This window comes from Schistocerca nitens, chromosome 8, assembly GCF_023898315.1.
Source record: "Schistocerca nitens isolate TAMUIC-IGC-003100 chromosome 8, iqSchNite1.1, whole genome shotgun sequence".
Lineage (NCBI taxonomy): Eukaryota > Metazoa > Arthropoda > Insecta > Orthoptera > Acrididae > Schistocerca > Schistocerca nitens.
The window spans coordinates 378,922,442-378,947,518 of NC_064621.1; the positions used below are offsets into that span (position 1 = coordinate 378,922,442).

The 25,077-nt window shown below is 42.9% G+C and overlaps 1 protein-coding gene across 1 annotated transcript in view; it reads right to left on the reverse strand.

The window, feature by feature from the left end:
* Window positions 1-22,885: 22,885 nt before the first annotated feature.
* The window catches only part of LOC126199051 (uncharacterized), a 61,783-nt gene continuing 59,591 nt past the window's right edge, over window positions 22,886-25,077 (reverse strand). Inside the window, exon 6 of the mRNA XM_049935759.1 lies at window positions 22,886-23,691. Coding sequence (XP_049791716.1) covers window positions 23,645-23,691 — 47 coding nt within the window. The 3' untranslated portion in view covers window positions 22,886-23,644. The remainder of the gene's footprint in view (window positions 23,692-25,077) is intronic.

The following is a 25,077-nucleotide window of genomic DNA, read 5'->3' on the forward strand; positions in this document are numbered from 1 at the left end:
GCTAAGTAAATCTTTTCTGTTATCATAAGCGTAAAGGTGTAAGCTACGTCTGCTGTTATCACCAGCCGGGTTTTCCCGTTGGTGGACGCTCCTGCTGTCACCGACTCATCATATTGTCTTCATAGTTTTGTAAGTTAGCCGTATATGAATGACATAATTTACTATGGTTACCTGACATAATCATTCATAGCAGGAGGCGATCTATAAATTAGTACTGTAGTATTCATGGAAAAAAGAATTTATTTGCCAAGATTGCTATGTTAACACAGTTACTGGGTGACTAATTTTGGCAATATGTGCTGCCATCTTTAGATACAGATCCATAAAACCAGGCAGTGGTAGTTACACCACACAGTACTTAAACCACTGTATCACATAAGGACTATTTAATATGCGTAAGAAATTCGAGACATTTCAGTGACATGCCACGTGTGCTATTATACACACGGTACATACATTATGATAGCAAACCTGGCATGTCACGTTAATGTCTCGTTTTCCCTATGCATGTAACGTAGTCCTAATGTGATGAAGAGGTTTAAGCATTGTGTAGTGTAACTACCACTCTCCAATTATATTCATCTGAAAATGGCAATGCATATTGCCGAAACTAGTAATCCGGAAATTTTGTTAAAATAGCGATCTTAGCAAATAAATTGATTTTGACAAAAAGACTACGGTACAAAATAATTCCTATTCCGTTAAAGCTCGTGTTGTAACCGTGCTATGCGCTGTGTACATACTGAACGAAACAAATCTTTCTCTCTCATTGCGTGAAGAAGTATGCATTCGTGCTAAATCTAAAATGATTTAAGTGCACGAGTTATCTCGGCTGAAGGCGCTGTTTAGCTGCCGTTCGTACGGCTGAACTATCCGAGAATTATCAATAACTACGTGAGTCTCAAGGCAATGAACTGTATTTTCTCTCCATTACCCATTCCCATGTCACAAATATATTGTCCCATAGTGTAAAAGTTTTCTACAATAGTAATAAACGGGCATCAAAGAATATAGTTTGTGTAGACTAACGTACCTTCATAAATAGCAATCACAGGTAGAACAGAAACTAATGAAACTGGATGCATGAATTTAGTTTCTTGTTTCGATCACACTGTTTAATCAAAAATTGTGCAAATACTCAATGTATGGACTGCGACCTGTGTTTCGTACGTATCAGTTGATGGCGTTGCCCAATTTGTAGTTAAACTCGGTTGACAGAAGTCACAGTATAGCGATAAGCACATGTACGGATGACTGTAGTGTCGCGTATATCAGGTGTAAAAGCGCGGTACATTGACGGATCTGTCATTTCTGTTCAGATGATTCATATGAATGGGTCTCCGACGTGATTATGGCCGCATGAGGGCATTAACTGACTTTGAACGTGAAATGGCAGCTGAAGTTACACGAATCAGACATTCCATTTGGGGAATCGTTACCACAGCGTCAGCGTATGCCGTGAATACCGGATTACAAGTCCGGCTCCGTAGCGCAACGGTAGCTTTACCGCCTGCCACGGAAGAGGGCCCGGGTTCGATTCCCGGTAGGGGCTGGGTGTTGTGTGTCCTCCATCATCATTTTCATCATCATTGACACCCAAGTCGCCGAAGTGGCGTCAATTAAAAAAGACTTGCAATACGGCGGCCGCACCTCAAAGGAGATATCCCGACCAATAAATGCCATACGATAATTTCATTTCATTTCGCCAGATTTCAAGCATTACCTCTCACCACGGACAACGGAGTGGCTGACGGCCTTCACTTAACGACCGAGAGCAGCGGCGTTTCCGTAGAGTTTCCAGCGCAAACAGACAAGAAAAGCCACGCGAAATAACCGCAAAAATCAACGTATTAATTGCGACAGTGCAGCGAAATGTAGGGCTAGCGCGCTGTTACAGCAGACGACCGACGTGAGTGCCTGCAGCACGTGACCTGGGCTCGGAGGAGGGGCAGATCAGTATTTAACGTCCCGTCGACTGCGAGGTCATTAGCGACGGCGCACAAGCTCGAACAAGGGAAGATAAGGGAAGGAAATCGACCTCGCCCTTTCAAAGGAACCGTCTCGGCATTTGCCTCGAGCGATTTATGGAAATCATGGAACACCTAAATCAGGATGGCCGGAAGCAGATTTGAACCGTCGTCCTCCAAAATGCGAGTCCATTGCGCTAGCCAACGCGCCACGTCGATCCGTCCTGTGCCCATGACCATATCGGTTGGACCCTAGATCACTGGCAAACTTCGTCAGGTGAGTCCCGATTTCGGTTGGTAAAAGCTGATTCTAGGGTTCTAGTGTGGCGCGGACCCCACGAAGCCACGGACCCAACTTTTCAACAAAGCACTGTCCAAGCTGGTGGTGGCTGCGTAATAGGGTGGTCTATCTTCACGTGGACTAGACCAGTTTCTCTGGTGAACTGAAACGATCATTGACTGGAAACGTTTACGTTCGACAACTTGGAGACGATTTGCTGCCATTCATGGTTCAAATGGCTCTGAGCACTATGGGACGTAACTTCTGAGGTCATCAGTCCCCTAGAACTTAGAACTACTTAAACCTAACTAACCTAAGGACATCACACACATCCATCCCCGAGGCAGGATTCGAACCTGCGACCGTAGCAGTCGCGCGGTTCCAGAATGTAGCGCCTAGAACCGCTCGGCCACCCTGGCCGGCGCCATCCATGGACAACATACCCTCGAACAGCAGTGTCATGTAAATATGCCACAACAGTTCACGTTTGGTTTGAAGACCATTCTATACAGTTCGAGCTAATGATTTGGCCACCCAGTTCGCCCGTCATTAATAACATCGAAAAGTTTTGGGATATAGTCGAGACGTCAGTTCGTACACATTATCCTGCACCGGCAACATTTTCGCAATTGTGGATAGTTCAACATTTCTGCAGGGGACTTCTAACGTGTTTTCTAAGTACGTGTTAATTCGAGTTGTTACACTACATCCGCCTAGATGAGGTCCGACTCAATATTAGGAGGTATCCATGCATTTTGTCACCTCAGTATTAAATAATTGTCAGAGGGGCATCATTTTTATAACGATTGCGCTGGTAATCGAAGCATAACAACTGGCTATAAAATATGTTGGTAGTTCCTGGTAAATTTGGCTGTAATACAAAATCTTAGCAAAATAAACTATTGACATTATTTATGTACAAGAAAACAAGCGGTGGGTCCACAGTAAAATTTTCACTCTGTAGCTGATAGTGCGCAGATAGGTAACTTTATGGTAGGTTGAAACTGTGAAGTTAGAAAGGTAGGAGACGAGGTACGTGTGGGCGTAAATCTGTGAGAACAAGTAGTGAGTCGTGTTTGGTTAGCTTAGGTGGTAGAGCAGTTGGCCACGAACAGCAAAGGTCCAGATTTCGATCCCGGTGCTGCACACACTTTTAATCTGCCAGGAAATTTCAGCGATCGGTACATTACCTAGCCGTGTGGTACTGCCATCTTAATTTAACGTGTTCATATTGGGTGAATAACGCAGCTGATCGTAATCTCAGAGGGTAAGAGAGAGACCTCCTTTCTCCTACTATTGCTGTGCAGGTTGCTACACAGTCACGAGGATGTCTCCAGCTATGTGTTTCTGCGTCTCGCGTGCTGCCAGGCGGGTGGTCTGGTCGACGTGTGTGGCAGGTGTTGCTGGTTCAAAGCCAACACAAGCTGCACTCATCGCCCGCCCGCCGTGGCTCTCAGCCCACAGACTGACTGACGGCCCAAAAACACGTCGGCGTCGGCGGCGGTCCACTCCGGAAATACTCGGCCGCGCTGGATCCATCTCTCTGCCACAAAGCGGTGCGCCGGCCGCGTGCGCCTCTGCTTCCACCTGTTGCGACGTATTCCACTAAGCCGACTCGTGAAGGGCCAACTCCGGCCTACGGAGCTTCCGGCACTGCGTGAGTTAACCTACAAACACTCGTACTATACAGGGCCTATGTCTGACCACAGATTCACCGCAACTTCACTGTAGAACTTCGTTGAATTTAAAGTTTATCTTAATGAAATATCTCAAGAGGTTGTGATTGTATTTTTTCACAAGTTCGTAGGAACATGATTGTGAGCATCGGCACTTGAACATGAATACACTCTTAAAAATAAGAAAGGAATAATCCGAATAGAACGGAAATAGGTAGATGTGATGCACATTTACAGACAAACAAATGGTTAAAATTTCAGAAAATGGATGATTATTCAAATTGAACAAGACAATGTGGCTTTGGTCCACCTCTGCCCCTTAACCAAGCAGTTATTCGGGTCGGCATTGATTGAGAGATTGTTGGATGTCCTCCTAAGAGATATCTGGCAAAATTATGCCCAATTGGTGCGTTAGGTTGTCCATATCCCGAGCTGGTTGGAGAGACCTATCCATCATAATGCTAAAGACGTTCTCAAATGGTGAGACATCCGGCAGCCTTGCCGGCCAACGCACGGTTGGGCAAGGCTGACCATGGTAGGGTCTGGCAGGCATGAAGACAGGCATTATAAATCACGGTGTGACATGAAGTCACGTAGAACGCTATCGGTCATTCCACTAAATATGCGTAGATCTGTAGGTAAGCTGGCTGTGTCGCATAAAAAGTCGTACAGCAGGTGCAGAACGATTTTATAGATCACAAAATGTGCAGACGCATTTCGAAATTATTTCCATATTCAGAAACACAAGTACAGAGGTAGCAGAAATGCAAGAGCGTTGTGTGCGCAACATAAAAGTAGTCTATCATCTCCTGTTACGTACGCAACTGATAATGCTCTTGTCGTTGTGCAAGTTTTTCACTTGGGTTCGTGAAGATGGAAATAATTTCGAAATGCGTCATGCGTACTTTGTGATCAATAAAGTTATTCTTCGTCTGCTGTATGACTTTTAGAGCGACCTAGCCAGCTTAACCACATATCTACGTATGTTTAGAAGCAGTAAAAATTCTCGGCATGTGCGGTGGGACATTATCTTGCTGAAACGTAAGCCGAGGATGCCTTGCCTTGAAGGGCAAGAGAGTGGGGCGTAGAATAACGTCGACGTACCATCGAGGTACCATCGACGTACCACTGTTCTGTAAGGGTGCCGCGGATGGCAACCAAACTGGCCCTGCCATGAAATGAAATTGCACCACAGATCGTCATTCCTCGGCAGTGAGATTGGTATCCCAACGCTGTTAGGTTTGCCTCCAGATATGTCTTCCCTGGTCATCGGCCTCAGTTCGAAGCGGGACTCATCACTGAAGGTAACCGTAGTACAGTCAATGAGATTCCAGGCCGAGGATCATAGCTTATACAGCCGGCCGATGTGGCCGAGCGGCTCTAGGCACTTCAATCTGGAACCGCACGACCGCTACGGCCTCAGGTTCAAGTCCTGCCACGGGCATGGATGTGTGTGATGTCCTTAGGTTAGTTAGGTATCAGTAGTTCTAAGTCCTATGGGACTGATGACCTCAGATGTTAAGTCCCATACTGCTCAGAGCCATTTGATCCTTTTTTTTTTTTTTTTTACTTATACAGGCTGCTGCGGCTAACCAAGAACCCCAAATGTATCCAGAAGACGTAAATATAGAGGAGCGCGGTTTCAGCTCACTTATAGCGGAGTATCCGACGAATTTTCCTAAGTAAGCAAATAGTGTTTAATTCTGCTACGAGCTGACGAATTATGACAACGGCTTTATCTCTTTTGTCCCCAGTGCATTGGGAAAGACCACAAACCATTGTCTCGTCGTCAGGAGAAGTGGTCCGACAAAGGTCAGTCCTACACGACCAAACAACACTTAACTCTGACCTGAACAGAGTAACAAGATGAGCAGTCAGTCGATCACCAGCGTCGGACATGTTACGATCGTATCAAGCTGACGCTCAGTTAGTAATAAAATACCCCAGGAGACAGCATTCAAGTTGAGGATGCCACAAGTACAAATAAAGTTAAAGGGAAAAGTTGTTGCAAATATCCACCAGTTTATGAAGAAACATGCCTTCTAAGTGCTCCATTGAAACTAAAATCCACATCTGTGGAGCAACTGGGGTATTGTTTGCTTCTGTCCACCGAATCAAGAGAGAACCGAAAAGAGTCCAGGCAGCAGAATACTTGTCATTATCAACGCCTAGTGAGAAAGGCCCAGAAGGTCCTGCAAGGCCAGTTTATACAATTTTAACTAGCGAACTGTTGGCCACGTGCTGAATAATTTCTACATGACGGGTAAAAGAAGACCCAGTTTAAAGAAAATTGGAGCTTAACAGATTTTGAAGGGAGTATAAACCCTTTTAACAACATTTTTTGCAGTCTAGAATTTAGGTGGATGAAGGCGAATAACTGAAAAGTACTCCAGCAACAAAACAGTATCACATAAAGGAATTCGTGCTCAAAAAAGTATCCGAAAGTACAGACATGAGTGTCGTCCAGTAATCTGTGTCGATGAGACATTTGTTGACACTTGTCACACAATATAGTACGAATGAAGTCACATTTCAGTGCATGGTCTGTTGGAACCAGTTTCGAAAGGAAGCAGAATTACCATCGTACATGTTCGAAGGGAGGGCGGTTTTGTACTTAATGACCACGTAAAGTTTAAACATGGCTAGAAAAGGGGGAATATCACAACAACATGATCTCCTCAACTGATGAAAAGCTGCTGACTCATGGTCCAAGCGGAAGTTCCTTGAGGAGAGAAATGATATCCTGTTAAAAAAAAAGTTCCTTTTCGTTGAAACATGCTGAGACCAGTTCTATTGATTTGTGAAAATGAACAAATGAGACCAGGGCTCTTATATAACATTATTTTAACCGAAATATAGTGCGTACTTCAATGCGAAATGATTTCAATAATTTCCACAACGAAACTATGTCTCGAAATCTGACAGAAAACCCAAAGAGATTCTGGTCATACATAAAGCACACCAGTGGCAAGACGCAATCAATACCTTCACTGCTCGATAACAACGGTGAAATCACTGATGGCAGTGCCACTAAAGCAGAGTTATTAACCACGATTTTCCGAAACTACTTCACCAAAGAAGACGAATTACATATTCTTGAATTCCTATCATGAACAACTGCCAAGATGAGAAACATAGGAATAGATATCCTGGGTGTCGCAAAGCAGCTTAAATCACTAAATAATAGCAAGCCTTCAGATCCATAGTGTATACCAATCACGTTCCTCTAAGAGTATACAATAGCTCCATATTTAGCAATTATATACAACCGCTCGCTCACAGAAAGATCCGTACCTAAGGACTGGAAAATTGCTCAAGTCAAACCAATAGCCAAAAAGGGAAGTAGGAGTAATTAGTTGAATTACTGGCCCATATCACTAACGTCGATTTGCAGTAGGGGTTTTGGAACATACACTGTATTGGAACATTATGAAGTACCTCGAAGAAAACTACACTCCTGGAAATGGAAAAAAGAACACATTGACACCGGTGTGTCAGACCCACCATACTTGCTCCGGACACTGCGAGAGGGCTGTACAAGCAATGATCACACGCACGGCACAGCGGACACACCAGGACCCGCGGTGTTGGCCGTCGAATGGCGCTAGCTGCGCAGCATTTGTGCACCGCCGCCGTCAGTGTCAGCCAGTTTGCCGTGGCATACGGAGCTCCATCGCAGTCTTTAACACCGGTAGCATGCCGCGACAGCGTGGACGTGAACCGTATGTGCAGTTGACGGACTTTGAGAGAGGGCGTATAGTGGGCATGCGGGAGGCCGGGTGGACGTACCGCCGAATTGCTCAACACGTGGGGCGTGAGGTCTCCACAGTACATCGATGTTGTCGCCAGTGGTCGGCGGAAGGTGCACGTGCCCGTCGACCTGGGACCGGACCGCAGCGATGCACGGATGCACGCCAAGACCGTAGGATCCTACGCAGTGCCGTAGGGGACCGCACCGCCCCCTCCCAGCAAATTAGGGACACTGTTGCTCCTGGGGTATCGGCGAGGACCATTCGCTACCGTCTCCATGAAGCTGGGCTACGGTCCCGCACACCGTTAGGCCGTCTTCCGCTCACGCCCCAACATCGTGCAGCCCGCCTCCAGTGGTGTCGCGACAGGCGTGAATGGAGGGACGAATGGAGACGTGTCGTCTTCAGCGATGAGAGTCGCTTCTGCCTTGGTGCCAATGATGGTCGTATGCGTGTTTGGCGCCGTGCAGGTGAGCGCCACAATCAGGACTGCATACGACCGAGGCACACAGGGCCAACACCCGGCATCATGGTGTGGGGAGCGATCTCCTACACTGGCCGTACACCACTGGTGATCGTCGAGGGGACACTGAATAGTGCACGGTACATCCAAACCGTCATCGAACCCATCGTTCTACCATTCCTAGACCGGCAAGGGAACTTGCTGTTCCAACAGGACAATGCACGTCCGCATGTATCCCGTGCCACCCAACGTGCTCTAGAAGGTGTAAGTCAACTACCCTGGCCAGCAAGATCTCCGGATCTGTCCCCCATTGAGCATGTTTGGGACTGGATGAAGCGTCGTCTCACGCGGTCTGCACGTCCAGCACGAACGCTGGTCCAACTGAGGCGCCAGGTGGAAATGGCATGGCAAGCCGTTCCACAGGACTACATCCAGCATCTCTACGATCGTCTCCATGGGAGAATAGCAGCCTGCATTGCTGCGAAAGGTGGATATACACTGTACTAGTGCCGACATTGTGCATGCTCTGTTGCCTGTGTGTATGTGCCTGTGGTTCTGTCAGTGTGATCATGTGATGTATCTGACCCCAGGAATGTGTCAATAAAGTTTCCCCTTCCTGGGACAATGAATTCACGGTGTTCTTATTTCAATTTCCAGGAGTGTATTTCTTGACACGTAGTCAACACGGATTTAGAAAATATCGTTCTTGCGAAACACAACTAGCTCTTTACACTCATGAAGTAGTGAGTGCTACCGACAGGGGATGTCAAATTGGTTCCATATTTTTACATTTCCAGATGGCTTTCGACACCGTTCCTCACAAGCGTCTTCTAACCAAACTACGTGCCTATGGAATATCGCCTCAGTTGTGCTACTGGATTCGTGACTTCCTGTCAAAAAGGTCACAGTTCGCAGTAATAGACGGAAAGTCATCGAGTAAAACAGAAATAATATATGGAGTTACCCAATAAAGTGTTATGGGCCCTCTATTGTTCCTGATCTATATTAACGACATAGGAAACAATTTCAGATGGTTTGCAGATGATGCAGTCATTTACCGTCTTTTAAAGACATCAGATGACCCAAACGAATTGTAAAATGATTTAGATAAGATATCTGTATGGTTCGATAAGTGGCAATTGACCCTGAATAAAGAAAAGTGTGAAGTTATTCACATGAGTACTAAAAGAAATCCGATAAATTTCGATTACGTGAAAAGTCACACAAATCTGAAGGCTGTAAATTCAACTAAATGCTTAGGGATTATAATTACAGATACCCTAAGTTGGAACGGTCACATAACTAATATTGTGGACAGAGTCAACCAAACACTGCGATTCATTGGCAGAACACTTAGAAGGTGCAACAGGTCTACTGAAGAGACTGGTTACACCACGCTTGTCTGCCCTATTCTGCAGTATTGCTGTGAGGTGTGGGATCCCCATCAGATGGGACTGACGGATGACATCGAAAAAGTACAAAGAAGGGCTGCTCATTTTGTATTATCGTGAAATAGGGGAGATAGTGCCACAGACATTATACGTGGAGTAGCAAGCATTAAAACAAATGCGTTTTTCGTTGCTACGGCAACTTCTCATGAAATTTCAATCACCAGTTTTCTCCTCCGATTGCGAAAACATTCTGTTGGCACCCACCTACAGAGGGAGAGATGATTATCACTCTAAAATAAGACAAATCAGGGTTCACACCGAAAAATTTATGTGCTCGTTTTTCCGCGCGCCGTTCGAGAGTGGAACTGTAGAGAGACAGCTTGAAGGTTTTTCACTGAACCCTCTGCCAGGCACTTTAATGTGAATAGCAGCGTAATCACATAGTTGTAGATGTAGAACATGTTCGTACTCTATTGCATCTTCCTCAAAATCCCCCAGAAACTAACCCCATAACGCTGATGCGGACAAGCGTCAAGAACGGCGTTTATGAACTTATTGTGCCGGCGGTGGTGGCCGAGCGGTTCCAGGCGCTTCAGTCCGGGCATAGATGTGTGTGATGGCCTTAGGTTAGTTAGGTTTAAGTAGTTCTAAGTTCTAGGGGACTGATGACCTCAGATATTAAGTCCCATAGTGCTCAGAGCCTTTTGAACCATTTGAACTTATTGTGATATTCAGGATAGATATTTTTCTAAAACTTACCAATGATAAATAGCTTTTTTAACAGAGGATGACTGGAAGAAACGCTGTGAGCACGTAAAGAAAATTGAAGAGTAGTACATCTCAAGTGAAGGTTTACTGAGACAAGTACTGGAGATTATCTTAAATGTAGAGAGTGGTGCGGACTCGGATAATGGTAGTCCTAGTGATGGAAGCAGTACTGATTCCGACAGTGAAGATGAAAATAATTCAACTGATACTGCAAGTGGAAGTGAAACAGACACAGCTGCAGAAGATGGAGAAACATAGGACGGAGCACATCCTAGTAGTTTTATTAGGTCTGGAAACAATGGCAGTGAATTGTCCGTAGCATTATGTCAAGCAATGAATTGTATTATTTGTAATTTGTAATTGTAGCTACTAGAAAGATCTGTGAACGTCTTCTTGACAGTGAAGCTACTGTTCGCGACCAATTTGCTCGTTTCACACGGCTGCGCTTGTAAAACAAACCCGCTTACACTTCATTACGTACCCTCGTGTCGCCTCTAAACCTTTTGCTCATCCGCTGCACTGTAACGCTCTTCCAGTCCTTTGCATTTCCCCTCCTGCGCATACGAGTGCCCTTCTCTGTGCTTGAAATGTGCGGTTTGTGTTTCTACATGTACGCCTGAAGCCCACCAGCCACCAGTCTGTCCTCTGCTGTTGCAGCGACCAGGCAACATTATCTAAATGTTATTCACATTTCACAGTGTATACGACAATCAAAATCTTTACACGGTTTTCGTTTATGGATAAGAGAAGAGGAGTGATTGAAAGCTGAAAGACATCCTGACCATGCGAAATCCTCGCGAATTTTCTTTACAAACATTAAAAAAATAAATTCATGAAAGTGGGTGCCGAAAGAGAGAGACCAACGAAAAACAACAAAAATTTATGCGAGAATAGCAAAAAGCGCAAGCGCTGACACACAATACGCATGTCACAACGAGACAGCTTGATTGTGCGACAGGGATAGGACAGAGCAGCAGTTGCGAATACTATACGTACGTTCCATCGGATTCCTTCCTTTCCACATTTCACTACATTTTTTCATGAAAAAGAGTTTCAAAATCGGTTACTGTTTTCCGTGTCGTGTCTACGGAAACTGCAAAGGGATGCAGCATTTCTATACAAACATGTTTTTAAGGATGAAGCAGATCACTCTTCACAATACTCATTAATGGCTCAAATGGGACTATGGGACTGAAGTCATCAGTCCCATATAACTTAGAACTACTTAAATCTAACTAAGTACATCACACCCGTCCATACCAGAGGCAGGATTCGAACCTGCGCCGTAGCAGTCGCGCGGTTCCGGACTGAAGCGCCTAGAACCGCTCGGCCACAGCGGCCAGCCAGTACACACTAATGATGAGTTAAAAATCCACAGTGAGTGAGATATGAGAATCAGCAACGACACTCGTCTATCAACATGTGGTGTGGGCTTTCAAACATCTGTGTGCGCTATTTATTTAGCTCTAAATGGCCACATCCTAACATGTATGCTGTCGTAGTTACTGGGAGAAATCCCTCTGGACATAAAATAATCCATATCGTACCAACATGACGAATGTACTGCAAATTCAGCAAAAATAATGCCTTTCATAACAGAACATTTTAAAGTCATGGAGTCTGACGTTTGAGGGTATTAAATGAGAAGCACGGTCACTGGGCGTTAGTCATCGAGCTCAAGAGTGTGAGAAAAAAAGTATTAAAGCAAGAGGTATATAAGGAGACGTCAATGACTTTCGAAGACGTGAAATGCCACATATCACAGGTCTGTGCTGCGATAGGACCAGGTGAAATTCAGCTTTCTGGGTGGTATATAGTGTGCATGATACCAGAAGCAGAAAAGTTCTCGTAATCTTAAGTCCGCAAACGAATCGTTTGCGATATAATTGCGTCTTTGTAGTTACTAGACCCCATTCACTTGCTTCTGTGTAACGTCATCACAGTTAGGGAAAAGTAGTACTACTCTACAATGTAAGAGAAGTTATTAAAAACACTATGTTAGAAATGTATATTCTGTGTGAGACTGGTTCTGATCTACCATCCTACCACAGTTGCGCTAGGACGCTTTGTGAGTGGTTTGGGGAATTAGTGTTGAACCTATGGTCTGCAAGGTGAGTGCAGCAGTACAGGAAATATTGTAATCAGACAATGATCTGAATGTCAGTTCCACTACACTCCCTGTAGAAGAGATATTAACGCCTACAGAACTTAGTGTACAGGTTAAAGGCTCCACTACTTGTTCTCAAATAGTAATTTAAATTTTTTTTATTATAGGGGTTTATTTTTACTCTCAGTATGACTTCATGACATAACATCATAATTATAATACATACAGGATGGTAAAACATTTATATTCTGGGGATTCCCAAACTGTTAATATCAATTCCTATCTCGAGAATTCTTTAATAGTAAGCTGGTCGTTAACCATAGCTGGGGGTCAATAGAATGCAAAAAAATTAAATACAGTTGGGACCAGAAACATCAATTGAAATAAGTTCAGAATTAAAATAACCAAGTAATGGATGGGGGTCAGTAAAGAGCAATCAAAGAAGGTACACAATTAAAACAATTCAATAACTTCAGAATATAAAGCACTCTACAGTGGCTGATTAATTATTTTCGTTAAGTCGGATATCTCATGTTTCTGCTTCAATTAAGCCTGACAATCTTGAATGTGTTTAACTACAGGGCATAGTTGAATGTATGGAAAATATAGGAGAGACAAGACGACGCAGTTCTGAGTAGAAATTGAGTATTACTTTCTGGCGTGGAATGCTTATTTACCTTTGGTAGCCAACTGCTGTAGCTGCCATCGTGGTGCTGTCGACCTGAAAATGTGTCCTGAATCTTTCTTAAACGTTAAATATTAATCTTCCCTAGCTAAGTTAATTGGCATGGTGCACGCTATTTGTCTGGAATATGGCGTACATTGTTGCCTTCAAACCGCTCGTAAGCGTTAACTGCCAGTGCTCGGTGCAATTCTCCATACTAGGAGACTTTGCAGTTTAAACTCCTTGAGAGTTAAGAGAAGCATGTGAACAGGTGTTTATATAATTACTCTCACATTCATCTCAGAGTGGCGCGAGTTGCTTTGCTCAAACACTCGACGATTTGCTGCAAGAGAAGAGCGAATTTTGCTGTCTGCATTTTGCCTGTTTCAAAGCTGGTGGCCATGTGTTTTGTTTCTGGCCAATCAGAGTGTTCATACTTGTTATAAATCCACCCACTTGAGATTCTGTAGCCTATCAAAGGCGCCATTTCTTTCGTAGGGCAGAGTTGCTTTTTAACGCAGGTGGCCACAGCGAGCCAACAGTGTTTTGAGTGGGGTTTATTCGGACGTTTATCTGCCATCTCCAGCCGTGTTCCTGTAGAAAGACTTTCTGAAGTGTCGTCGTCGTTAAAAGCTAGATTTATTAGGTGTCTTCCAGGAACAAGTTGGGTTTCTGCTGGCGGCCTGCACAGTGGCTAATTTATCGCATTGCGTCCGCTGCAACTCCCGCTTTGATGGTTTCAGCCAAACTTGGGACGGGTGTTGCCATCGTAAAATTCTCCTTTCCTCAGAACTGTGTCTCGTAGCTTGGGTTTGGGAAATTACTTGTGTGCAATTCCTAATGATAGTGTGAGTGGTTTATATTCATGAGATGTCAGCTTGTTTATTCGATTTTCATATCAAACAAATTCGAACGTTTTCACATAACTATGTCGTGTGACTTATCGATTTAACTGGAATTGTTTCAGGAATTCAATGGAAGGTGTGGTATTTGTCTGACACCTTACAAGGTATTTTGAATGAACCTGAAAATAGTTGTACAACTGTACTCGTGCTTAAAGGTGGTGTGAGACGTTTTGTCCAGGTACCCGGAAGCAGTCTTGTATTCGTTGCCACAGTAAGTTTCGATCCTTTCAAATACTTCTGAATCATTTGGAAATTCTCGATAAGCATTGACAAGTCCCAGCTCCAGTTCGTCAACTATTTTAATCAAGTGGTTGTACATTACACCTTTAAGATGGCCCAAACACAGAAAGACATGGAGTTCAGTTGCTGTGATGTTGGAGGCCTCGGTATAGGTCCTCCTCTCCCTATCTATCTTTGACTGTATTGGCACGTTGGATGTCGTCTCGCCATAGCAACAAAATGTGCTGGTTCTGCGGCGTGCGTGAACCATTTATTCTGGCGTTACTCTAAGGGAACATCTTCAAGCAATGTTGCAAAATTATGCCCCAGAAAGTGTAGGTAATTCTGTCAATTGAGTTCGTTTGGTTACATGTACATACCAGTAATATTGTCACCAAATACCACTAAACCAAACATTCAGTGAGAAATGTCCTGGTGTGGACTCATGCACAGTATATGGAGTGGAGTCTAAATGACTCTAAACATGAGAACTGGGGTAATTAAACACATCATCATGAGTGAAAACTGATTCATCTGTAAATAAAATATTTTTGCCAAAAGTAGGGTTGCCTACAGCTTATTGTTTCACCTGCTAACCGAATTTTATTCTACAAGCAAAGTCAGCCTCACTAAGATACTGAAATCATAAATGATACGGGTACATAGGTACATAGCATTGCACTGCACTATTCTCCAAACACTACTGTGCCTCAGTCCTTGACGAGATTCCTGGAGGGTATTCGACTGTTTCCACCACCACATCTGCTAGCACAGATGTAATTCGTGCAGCCCTACCAACTCCAGCAGCATGTGCAAAACTCACAGTTTCTCTTAGGCATTGATCCACCCTCATAAAAGTTTGATTCTCGGGATGCCTACAAATAGGGTATGCATCTTAGTACAAGTGCGCAGACTCCCTTGCATTACCTTAGCCCTACCATACATGAAATGCATTTCCGCATACTCCTCGTTACTGCAAAGTTTAATGTTACCAGCAACACTTGTTCAACACAACTCACACTCCGCAGGCAGTTCACAAAGGCTAAGTGGTGCTCTGAGTAGTGTAGTGTGGCGTCCATTCTATTCACAGCTCCATATCTCGAAAATGTAAACGAAGACCACACCATCGCCCGACATGAGGCGTTTACAGCAATATCAGTGGTGACTGGTAATTATAAAGTCACAGTTATATTCCAGAAGGATCGTTTGCAAACCTGTGTTACTGTGTCTTTTTGCTTCTATGTGTACTTTCAATTATATGTGTTTACGTTACTAATTATCAGCCATCTTCCATTCAGAACTGCTTTCTAAAATGTACCAGGCCAAAATGTCAGCATTTTTGACTGTTCATACGACAATAAGAATAATAAACGCAAAAACCATGCATGAGTTACATATTTGCTCAAATTGGATGCTTCAGAACAAACGTTTATTGGATCCTCTTCTTCTGATGATAGACCGTACTTTGTGGCGCTGTTAAATTGAAAATATTTGCTGAGATTTGTACGCTCTTCTTGTGGTTTGGTTAGTCTAGAAGGAAGGGCTGCGAAATAAGGGATCGAACATCATTCATAATGTTCATACATGTCAACATAGTTGTTAAACTCACAAGTGTTACAATTAGAGCATATCAAGTTAATTAAAAAAAGACACGGTTCAAATGTCGAATTTTCGAGAGTTTCAAAATAATATACAATCTAATTGTATAATTCAGGACTTAAATACAGAGCGTTAACTCAGAAAAAAACTTCGACGGGTTAAATATTCAACCAAGCCTTAAAAAATTAATCAACAGGAAAGAGACTTTAATGACTACAGCCAAAATTTAAAAATAAATTCCTGAGTTCTTAAGTGGGAGATAATGCCAAATAAGAGAAACTGACTTCCCGCAGCCTCAAGATTGTGAAGTGTGGCTTGAATTTTACAAGTGTGAAAGGAACAGGAGGAACAGCGTCACCCTGACGTCATCCTCCCCTGCCTGACCCTCCAAAAAATATCAGGATGTCTTACAACGAAGGAAATCTTGGGAGAACTGAAATCTCCTCCTTCTATAAGACACAGTAAATAATTTTAAACACTGGCAATACTGTATTAAAACACTATGTAAGATTTTAGACGCATAATGGGCGGACGGTAGAGAGGCTACGAAATCCAACTTAAGTAAGCACCTCCCAAGCGAATGAGAGTAAACAATACGCTTAGAACAGTAACGTAAGCTCCTCGTGCGTGAACACACAAGAGCTAACGTGCTTCCCCACGATACCAAAGTTAAATTACACTGCAATATGCTTTCCTCGTGTAACAGACAACCCTGTTTTACAAAATACCTCTTCTCGTAAAACATAGCACTTGGGAAGAAACTCACTTCAGTGCAAAACATAACCACTAGCACGTTTTAATTTTCACAAAGAGGTCTTAAACGGCCAAGGCAAACACACTGATTAGACTGAACTGTCCAGCAGCTTAAACAAGAAGATAAGCAGAACACTATGTTTAACAGTCAATTTCTTAAGAAAAACAAAAAACAAAATTACGACCAGTAAGAGGGATGAAAGAAACAATTTCTCCCCAAGTGCTAACGATTTGCCGACACACCAACATCAGTTGTTCTCCATCAATTTGGCAATTTAAGCGGCTTACAAATCACCAAGCAGTACTTAAGAACCTACTTACCGCGTGAGTCCTGGAGAGATTTTCTGGCACCCAAGCGGCTGCCGTGGCTTTCGCCGATCCAAGTAAGAGGCACAGTTGACAGCAAGAGAACCGCAGCAGAAGACGGCTGGAAACTCCACTGGAAAGACGCGAGTAGCCCGGACACCGATGAGGAATGATTCCTCGCGTCCGCAAGAACGTGTGCTGCTCGTCTCGCATCACAGTACAACGTCGCTACCGGCGCCTCACAACTCGACCCAGAAGTCTCACCGCCGCAAACCTTGCCCCGGCTCCATTGCCTCGAAGCCCCGCTGATCGCACACAGTGCAGTCGCATCTCTCCTGGCCAAGCTAGTCATCAGATCTCAGTATTACGGTGTCTTTGTGGTCTCCTTTGGAGAGAAGGCTGCGTGATCACTACCCACCTTCATCATCGTTACTTGATCTTGCCGCTATTTTGCAGGAAGAATGGTATGAGATTCCCTTGAAAATCTTACAAGTCTTATATTTATCCATCGGAGGCTCTTTTCCACGGCAGCGGTTTTCTTGCAACTTAGCTTGTTCATATGCTGTGGTGTGGTGTTTCCATATTTTTACCCTCCCCTTGTACTCTTTTCGGTAATGTCCAAGAATGATCGCCTATCGAAGCCGCGGGGTCCAAACGATACATATCGAACGTGTGATCGTAAATCGATCATGCGACTCCGGTGGCGGGCGTTGTGATCAATTATTGGTGATCGTTATTTTTATCAGTTTTCCGTCGTTCCATTAGTTACTCTTAATTACTTACTTCTGTGAATTATTTGTGAGTTGCTAGGAAAACCCAGACGATTTATGTCGTTAGTGAGTGGTATGTCTGGTGTTCTTGACGTTTCTTCGGCTGATTCTCAAACATGGAAAATTCTAATTCCGTGTTTATTCAGAGTAGAAAATTGTTTGACATTTTGTCACAAATATGGAGTGCTAGCGGACGAGGAAAGAAGGGACTGTATAGACTGTGGTGGTGCGAAGTGTGTAAAACTTCGTAAGAGCAGTTTCGATGTTGAAATACCGTTTAAAATTTCATTGCGGGCGAACGAGTATCAGGAAGAATACATGGTTCGACTCTTCCAAATTATCCATCCAGACCACTGTAAGGGACTTTCACATGACGACAACACTGACGACGAGTAAGGTAAGTCGTCTCCTTTGCAATTACAAGTATTTTTGTAACGCTCTTTTTTTGTCGTTGCTGTAATGACCACCGTAAACATACTCATAACGCCCACCACCAGAGTCGCATGATCGATTTACGATATCACGTTCAATATGTATCGTTTGGACCCCGCGTCTTCGATAGGCAATCATTCTTGGAAATTACCCACTTTTCTATGGCAATGGAAGCAGGCGTTGGAGAAGACTTTGACAATACGTGTAGAGTCTTGAGCCGTGCCATGATACTCATGTCACTTTCTTAAATTTGATCTGTGCTCAAGAACGCGGAAGTGTCGTCGGGCTGCCAGCACGTTTGGTGGCGTTATAAACCTTTGGTGCTATATCTTTGATACGGCGCCTCTTGAAACACCAAACAATTCGGCTGTCTTGGTTACCGAAACCACCAGTACACCACCAGCAACAATTTGCCCACGTCCGAATTCACTTTGCTCCAACACGATTCACTCACAGCTACACAGAACGACACTTGTAAACGTATTGTGGACACTGATAAGGTGCCGATCGTGGTTAAATACAAAAGCGCAACCAACAGGCTTGGCTAACATCTTCATTTATGTCGAGTGTGTAGTTCTCTCCGCGTTTCTAAATATTTGTCCAATCCTTGTAAATAATTCTATTTAAACTAAAACCAAAGCCGACGTCATAATTAAAGCAGAAATAAACGTTTGAAATTGCTCGCCACATTGTCCGTTATAACCTCTATACGTGTATTTAGTCTTTCTTGACATATCTAGTGTGGCCGTCTTATCTATTTCACTTTGCGTAATGTGGCCAGTTTGTGTATGTTACTATAGCGTACATGAAACATTCATCTGCTTCTTTCAGGAGAGGCTGCGGTTCAACGAACGCAGTCAGGGAAACTCCAGAAAATGTGTGTATACAGAGCTTTCCTGATAACGGCTGTGCAATTTTTTGTATATGCTGTCAATCCAGAATCGCTATATCCGAGATTCGGACTGAAATGAAGTTTATCCCTCTACATAAACTCATAAATATAATACACTGTATGAAATAGCGACAGTAACCAGAAACTGGACTAAACTACTACTCTTGTGTGTCGTATTGGACTTACCGCGAGTTTTCTTCAACCTTCGACCGTAGTGGGGCACAATGTTAATCTAAATGACCGCTGCTTTAAACTGTTGAGTACAGAGTAAGCGGGCAATACCCTCTAGCGTCAGGCAGGAGAGCGCCAACGGCCGTCCGGCTAGCAGGAAGATCTGCAGCGGATAGGCACTTTGTGCAGGGAGTGGCAACTAACCCTTAACATAGACAAGTGTAATGTATTGCGAATACATAGAAAGAAGGATCCTTATTGTATGATTATATGATAGCGGAACAAACACTGGTAGCAGTTACTTCTGTAAAATATCTGGAAGTATGCGTACGGAACGATTTGAAGTGGAATGATCATATAAAATTAATTGTTGGTAAGGCGGGTGCCAGGTTGAGATTCATTGGGAGAGTCCTTAGAAAATGTAGTCCATCAACAAAGGAGGTGGCTTACAAAACACTCTTTCGATCTATACTTAAGTATTGCTCATCAGTGTGAGAACCGTACCAGGTCGGGATGACAGAGGAGATAGAGAAGATCCAAAGAAGAGCGGCGCGTTTCGTCACAGGGTTATTTGGTAACCGTCATAGCGTTACGGAGATGTTTAGCAAACTCAAGTGGCAGACTCTGCAAGGGAGGCGCTCTGCATCGTGGTGTAGCTTGCTGTCCAGGTTTCGAGAGGGTGCGTTTCTGGATGAGGTTCCGTTAGAAATGTTTTTAACTGGTTTCTGACATTGTGTACCGATTATATGCTAAAACTTACCATTTATGGAAAAGGTTAACATAAGAGAGACTTTTACTGTTATAGGCAAAAGAGCATCATGGAACCGAGCGAGGTGGTGCAGTGGTTAGCACACTGGACTCGCATTCGGGAGGACGACGGTTCAGTCCCGTCTCCGACCATCCTGATTTGGGTTTTCCATGATTTCCCTAAATCGTTTCAGGCAAATGCCGGGATGGTTCCTTTGAAAGGGCACGGCCGATTTCCTTCCCAGTCCTTCCCTCACCCGAGCTGGCGCTCCGTCTCTAATGACCTCGTTGTCGACGGGACGTTAAACACTAACCACCACCACCACCACCATCATGGATACCTACCTACTTACCTATATTTTACGCAGGTAATTGATTAATCACGAATAACAGATTCCCTTTTCACATTATCTTATTACATTTACCATTTTGTTTGTTTTAAAGTACTTTTTAAATGGATAATTTGTACATAGTAATGTCATAGATAATAACTGTGACCATGTTCATCATCCGATTAAATCATGCGTTTTCAGTTGACAAAAAGGCAGTTGACTATTAAAATTACATTTGGATCACTATAAACAAGTCGCAGTGACAAACATTTCAAAGAGCAGGATTGCATTTACGAAATCCCGTCTTCACTCGCAGACAGTTGCAAGTAACCTTTTCAACGATACCTAAAACAGCTAACAAATTTGTATCCCTTAAAGAAACTGAAAAACAAAAAGTACACAAAGACTAAATACTTACTCCAAATATAGTTTACACCGAGTATTTTAATGGACTATTAATTTTGTTCAAAAGTTATTACGTGTAAATATATATACCAGGATATATCATAAATTCATGACCGAGTGAGGTGGCGCAGTGGACTCTGGACTCGCATTCTGGAGGACAACGGTTCAGTCCCGCGTCCGGCCATCCTGATTTAGGTTTTCCGTGATTGCCCTAAATCGCTTCAGGCAAATGTCGGGATGATTCCTTTGAGAGGGCACGGCAAACTTCGTTCTCCATCCTTCCCTGATCCAATGAGACCAATGGTCTTGCAGTTTGGTCTGCTCCCCCCCAAATCAACCATTGAGTAGTACTTCATGTCGTTCAGTTCATTATTCAAAATTTTCATTCCCAATGCTACTCTTAGCCCAATGACTGCACTTATTCCATCTATTGTCATTATTTTAAAATATAAAAAGAGGTGACCAGGCTATTTTATGGCTTCTGAGTAAGAGAAGAAAGCTTAATTCTCTAATAACTTTCCTGACGACTCTGAATAGTAAATTTGGTAATGGGTGGAGTAGGACTCAATAATTGAAGAAACATTTGATAATGTTTGTATTATGTCTATAGTAAAGCAGAAATGGCTTTGGAGCTTCCAACGGAACGTTGTTATTTGACCAGGAATTATGGAATAATAAATAATGCCATACAAATTTGAAGGTATCTTATTATTTATTTCGTACAGTCTTCAAACAAGTAAAGCGGTTAGTTAGGGAATATTTCATACAAAAATAATATACAAATCACTGAAACATGGAACTGTTGACATCACAATCAGCTTAAACTGTTTTGTTACTGTAAAGTATCTCTATTACCGTGCTTTTCTTCATGAAATCCATATCTTGGCCCTTGCCTCTTAACTGTTAATGTAACATACCACAATCCTGAAATCCAATTTCATACTTTGTGTGAGAATAGGAATAACTTGTAGTTTATGACAGCTGAACATACATATTTCAAAGACTATCTTAGAAAAAGCTATCATTAGTGATATGAAATGGGATTCCTATGATTGTCCTAATTATAAGAATTTGGGAAGGAGCTTACATTTTAATACTTTGGTCTTATTACTATCAAATAGGTCAATTTATAAATGGTTCCTAAGGATACCATAATGTAACAGGATGTGTTGACATGGGCAATTCAAGTACTGTACAACAATGCTGCCTTTCAGTTCTCTCACTACAACATGTGTCAAAGATTGTTTACTTTAATATGTCACAGCATTCGAACTAAGATTTGACAAAACCACTGTCACTGTAGGTACAAACATGTTACATTCAGTATAGTTGCCCGTACCACAAAGGAGCACATACTGCAATCGCCGAACAAAAATCTTTTTGTATGTTTGGCATTTCAGCTAGTTATACACGAGTACACATTTCTTAGTTCCGATGCTGTAAGAAAATTGAAGTTGTAAAGTACGTTTTGTTACACCCAAAATCACCGTGAAAAAATGTCTTAAGATCTTCAGTTTATAGGAAATTTCCTTGGTACTTGAACATTTAGCGTATTTTTCTAAATTTGGGATTAAGTAAAAATGTTACAGATAGTATGAATACTGTCAATTTTCACTTTAAAAGCTGCTTTCAGCTCATACTTCAGAGTGTAAATAGAAAGGGTCCACCTCTCCTTAAATATTCCCTGTCCAAAAATAGTTTCTCGTTTCTGTTTACTATTTTGTGACTTATATATACAAGCCATTCATTTCACTTGTAACTGTCTCTCCAACGCAGGCGGTAAAATACAACAGTTTGTTCTCGTGGGAACTTGTTTCAAAGGGTGTCTCAAAGCGAGCTGTAGATAGCTGCATACTCTCGTTATACTTAATACTCCACAACGCCAGTAGCTTACTGAATTCTTACGACTGAAGAATGCAGTGCTTGGTAATAACAACTACGCATAAACAGCAAATATACCATTGAACCGCATCGAAAAGAGGAAACAGTCACATAAAAATCTATAAACTGAAACAGCGTCACCTACTCCCTTGAGCAGCCTAGGCTTCCCTGGAACAACTGTAAAATATTAAGAAAAGGCCTGCAGTTTCTCTGAAGCTTCTAAAGTAGTGACTGTTTTCTAGAAATCAGAACTTTCATATAACGATCCTGACAAATTTAGGTATTTTCGACGCGGTATTAATTGCAACGTTTTGTGGCATAGTTTACAAGGAATTTATTTCTGGTGAGAAAGCCACAGAGCGTGTGAGGTGTGGACTTTAGAGAATAATTTCCATCACATATATTTTTTTTTTTTAGTGCAACTGCTTTCTATCATAAGTTGAACAATTCACTGAACGATTTTGATGCTCGAACAAGGTCCCGATTGACTGCGTACGCCCAGCAGCTAAAAACAAATCCTGTCATTTGGCTGCCTCTTTTCCTGTTTCAACCCACTTGCTCAAGACACATTATCTCTTTAGTTTCGGACAGTACACAAATTTTAAGTGCTGTTCACTGACTTTCATATTAAGCAGCAAGTTACGTCACTGGCGATCGTCAACATATTGTGACAGTGGAATTCACTACCACCTACTTGCCCATTTGATCGTGAATTCAATAGCCCTAGAAGTGGTTGCTTCATTTTCAGATGACACTACAGTCGATAAATATAATTTCTCATCATAATTCATTCAGTTACTCGCAGTAAAACGAAAATTAGTTTTATCTTATGCAGTTTTTCGCCAACGTCACCACTTCAGTAATTTGGGCATGTTACTGCAGGTGTCCGCTGCACAAGTTGAGTTGCACCCTGACGCGGTGCTACCACGTAGCGTATGCAACATACGTAGGGATGTATACATAACGCCAGAGTTATCTTACTGACAATGAGCACAGCAGTCCATACGCTTTTAGTTGCTCACGGGATAGAGTAACACCTTATTTATAAGTAACAAAGGAGTATGTAAGTGTAAAAAGCTAGGACTACTGGTTTACAACAGTGACTAGATGAGGATGAGTATCACGAGGTGACTATGCACTGATCCTGTGCACGCTCTTCTGCTGACTTCAGACGCACAAGTCATCTGGCCCCATTGCCGGCAACCGCTTTGCTCCTGGAACAAGAATGAAGTCATGCGATCATCAGCCAGCTGAACGGGAGTAAATCTACAACAGACATTGCAAAACAGAAGAAATTCGTGTTCATTTTGAAATCTGAGTACTGATGTAGACCACATTACTTATAAATACTAATATAACATCAACAACATCTGTACTCTGCAAGCCACTGTGCGTGTGGCAAAGAGTACTGCGTACACAGCTATTATTTCCTTTCCTCCTATCCGATTTAGAAAAAGTACGCCTGAAGCAAAACTAGGTAATCCTGACTGTGAGACTGATATTTATTCTTCAAGGCTCTTATTGTAAACACGACAGCCTCAGTACCTACTGAGCAATTGAGAAGGAGCACACAATTCGAAATTACCTACTGGCACTAAGTAGTAACTTTAAGTAATAGCCATACAGAAACGATGTCCTTTAAATTTATCGAGGCTGTGGTGACCAAGACGAAATCACTCAGTAAGTGCCTGAATTTACAGCGGTGGTTAGGCGAGACGTTTGTTGCAAAAAGTAGTAATTTCACGCTAAATAAACGAAACCGTGACGATCCTGAAGCTCATCTTCGAATCTTTTCTACTTCAAGAATTGTTGGAAGGAGCAATTTGTAAGCGATCTCTTTCATTTATGCATTACATCGCTGGCCAGTGTGGCCGAGCGGTTGTCGGTGCTTCAGTCTGGAACCGCGCGACCTCTACGGTCGCAGGTTCGAATCCTGCCTCCTTAGGCTAGGTAGGTTTCAGTAGGTCTGAGTTCTAGGGGACTGATGACCTCAACTGTTAAGTCCCATAGTGCTCAGAGCCATTTGAACCATTTTTTTTTTGCATTACATCGTATTACGATTGTTCCAGTAAATCGAGTCAACCATGTGCCCTCCCCCGACTATATTTGTGTATTCATTGAATGTGAAATTGATTCGCTCAGAAACTCCGATTTTTTAAGGATTTAAGGGGCAGCTAGGTAACTGTGCGAGACGGGTAATCGTACACATTCAATATTTGAAGTTCGTGATAAACATGACGACTTCCGATTACTGTTGCCCTCTTTTGATTCCTTTAAGCGACAAACAGGAACAAGAAGACAGGCGCCATTTATGCTTGGAATACGCGAGTGAGAAGTAATTAAAACAGGTCGGTTTCTTACTACTTTCAGAAGACCGATAATGAGAAGGTAAGCTTACAGTTATTACTGATTTATTTTTATTTGAGTGTGATTAAAACCTGCAATTCATTGTATCACTAGATACAACAGTTTAACATATAGAACCTGATCGCATTAGCATGTGATGGTGGACAGTAAGGGCCGCTGTTCAAGGACTACCAGAGTTCCAACCTTTGTCGGGGGCAGGAGAGAAAGTGAGGGGGCGGGGCGGGGGGAGGGCT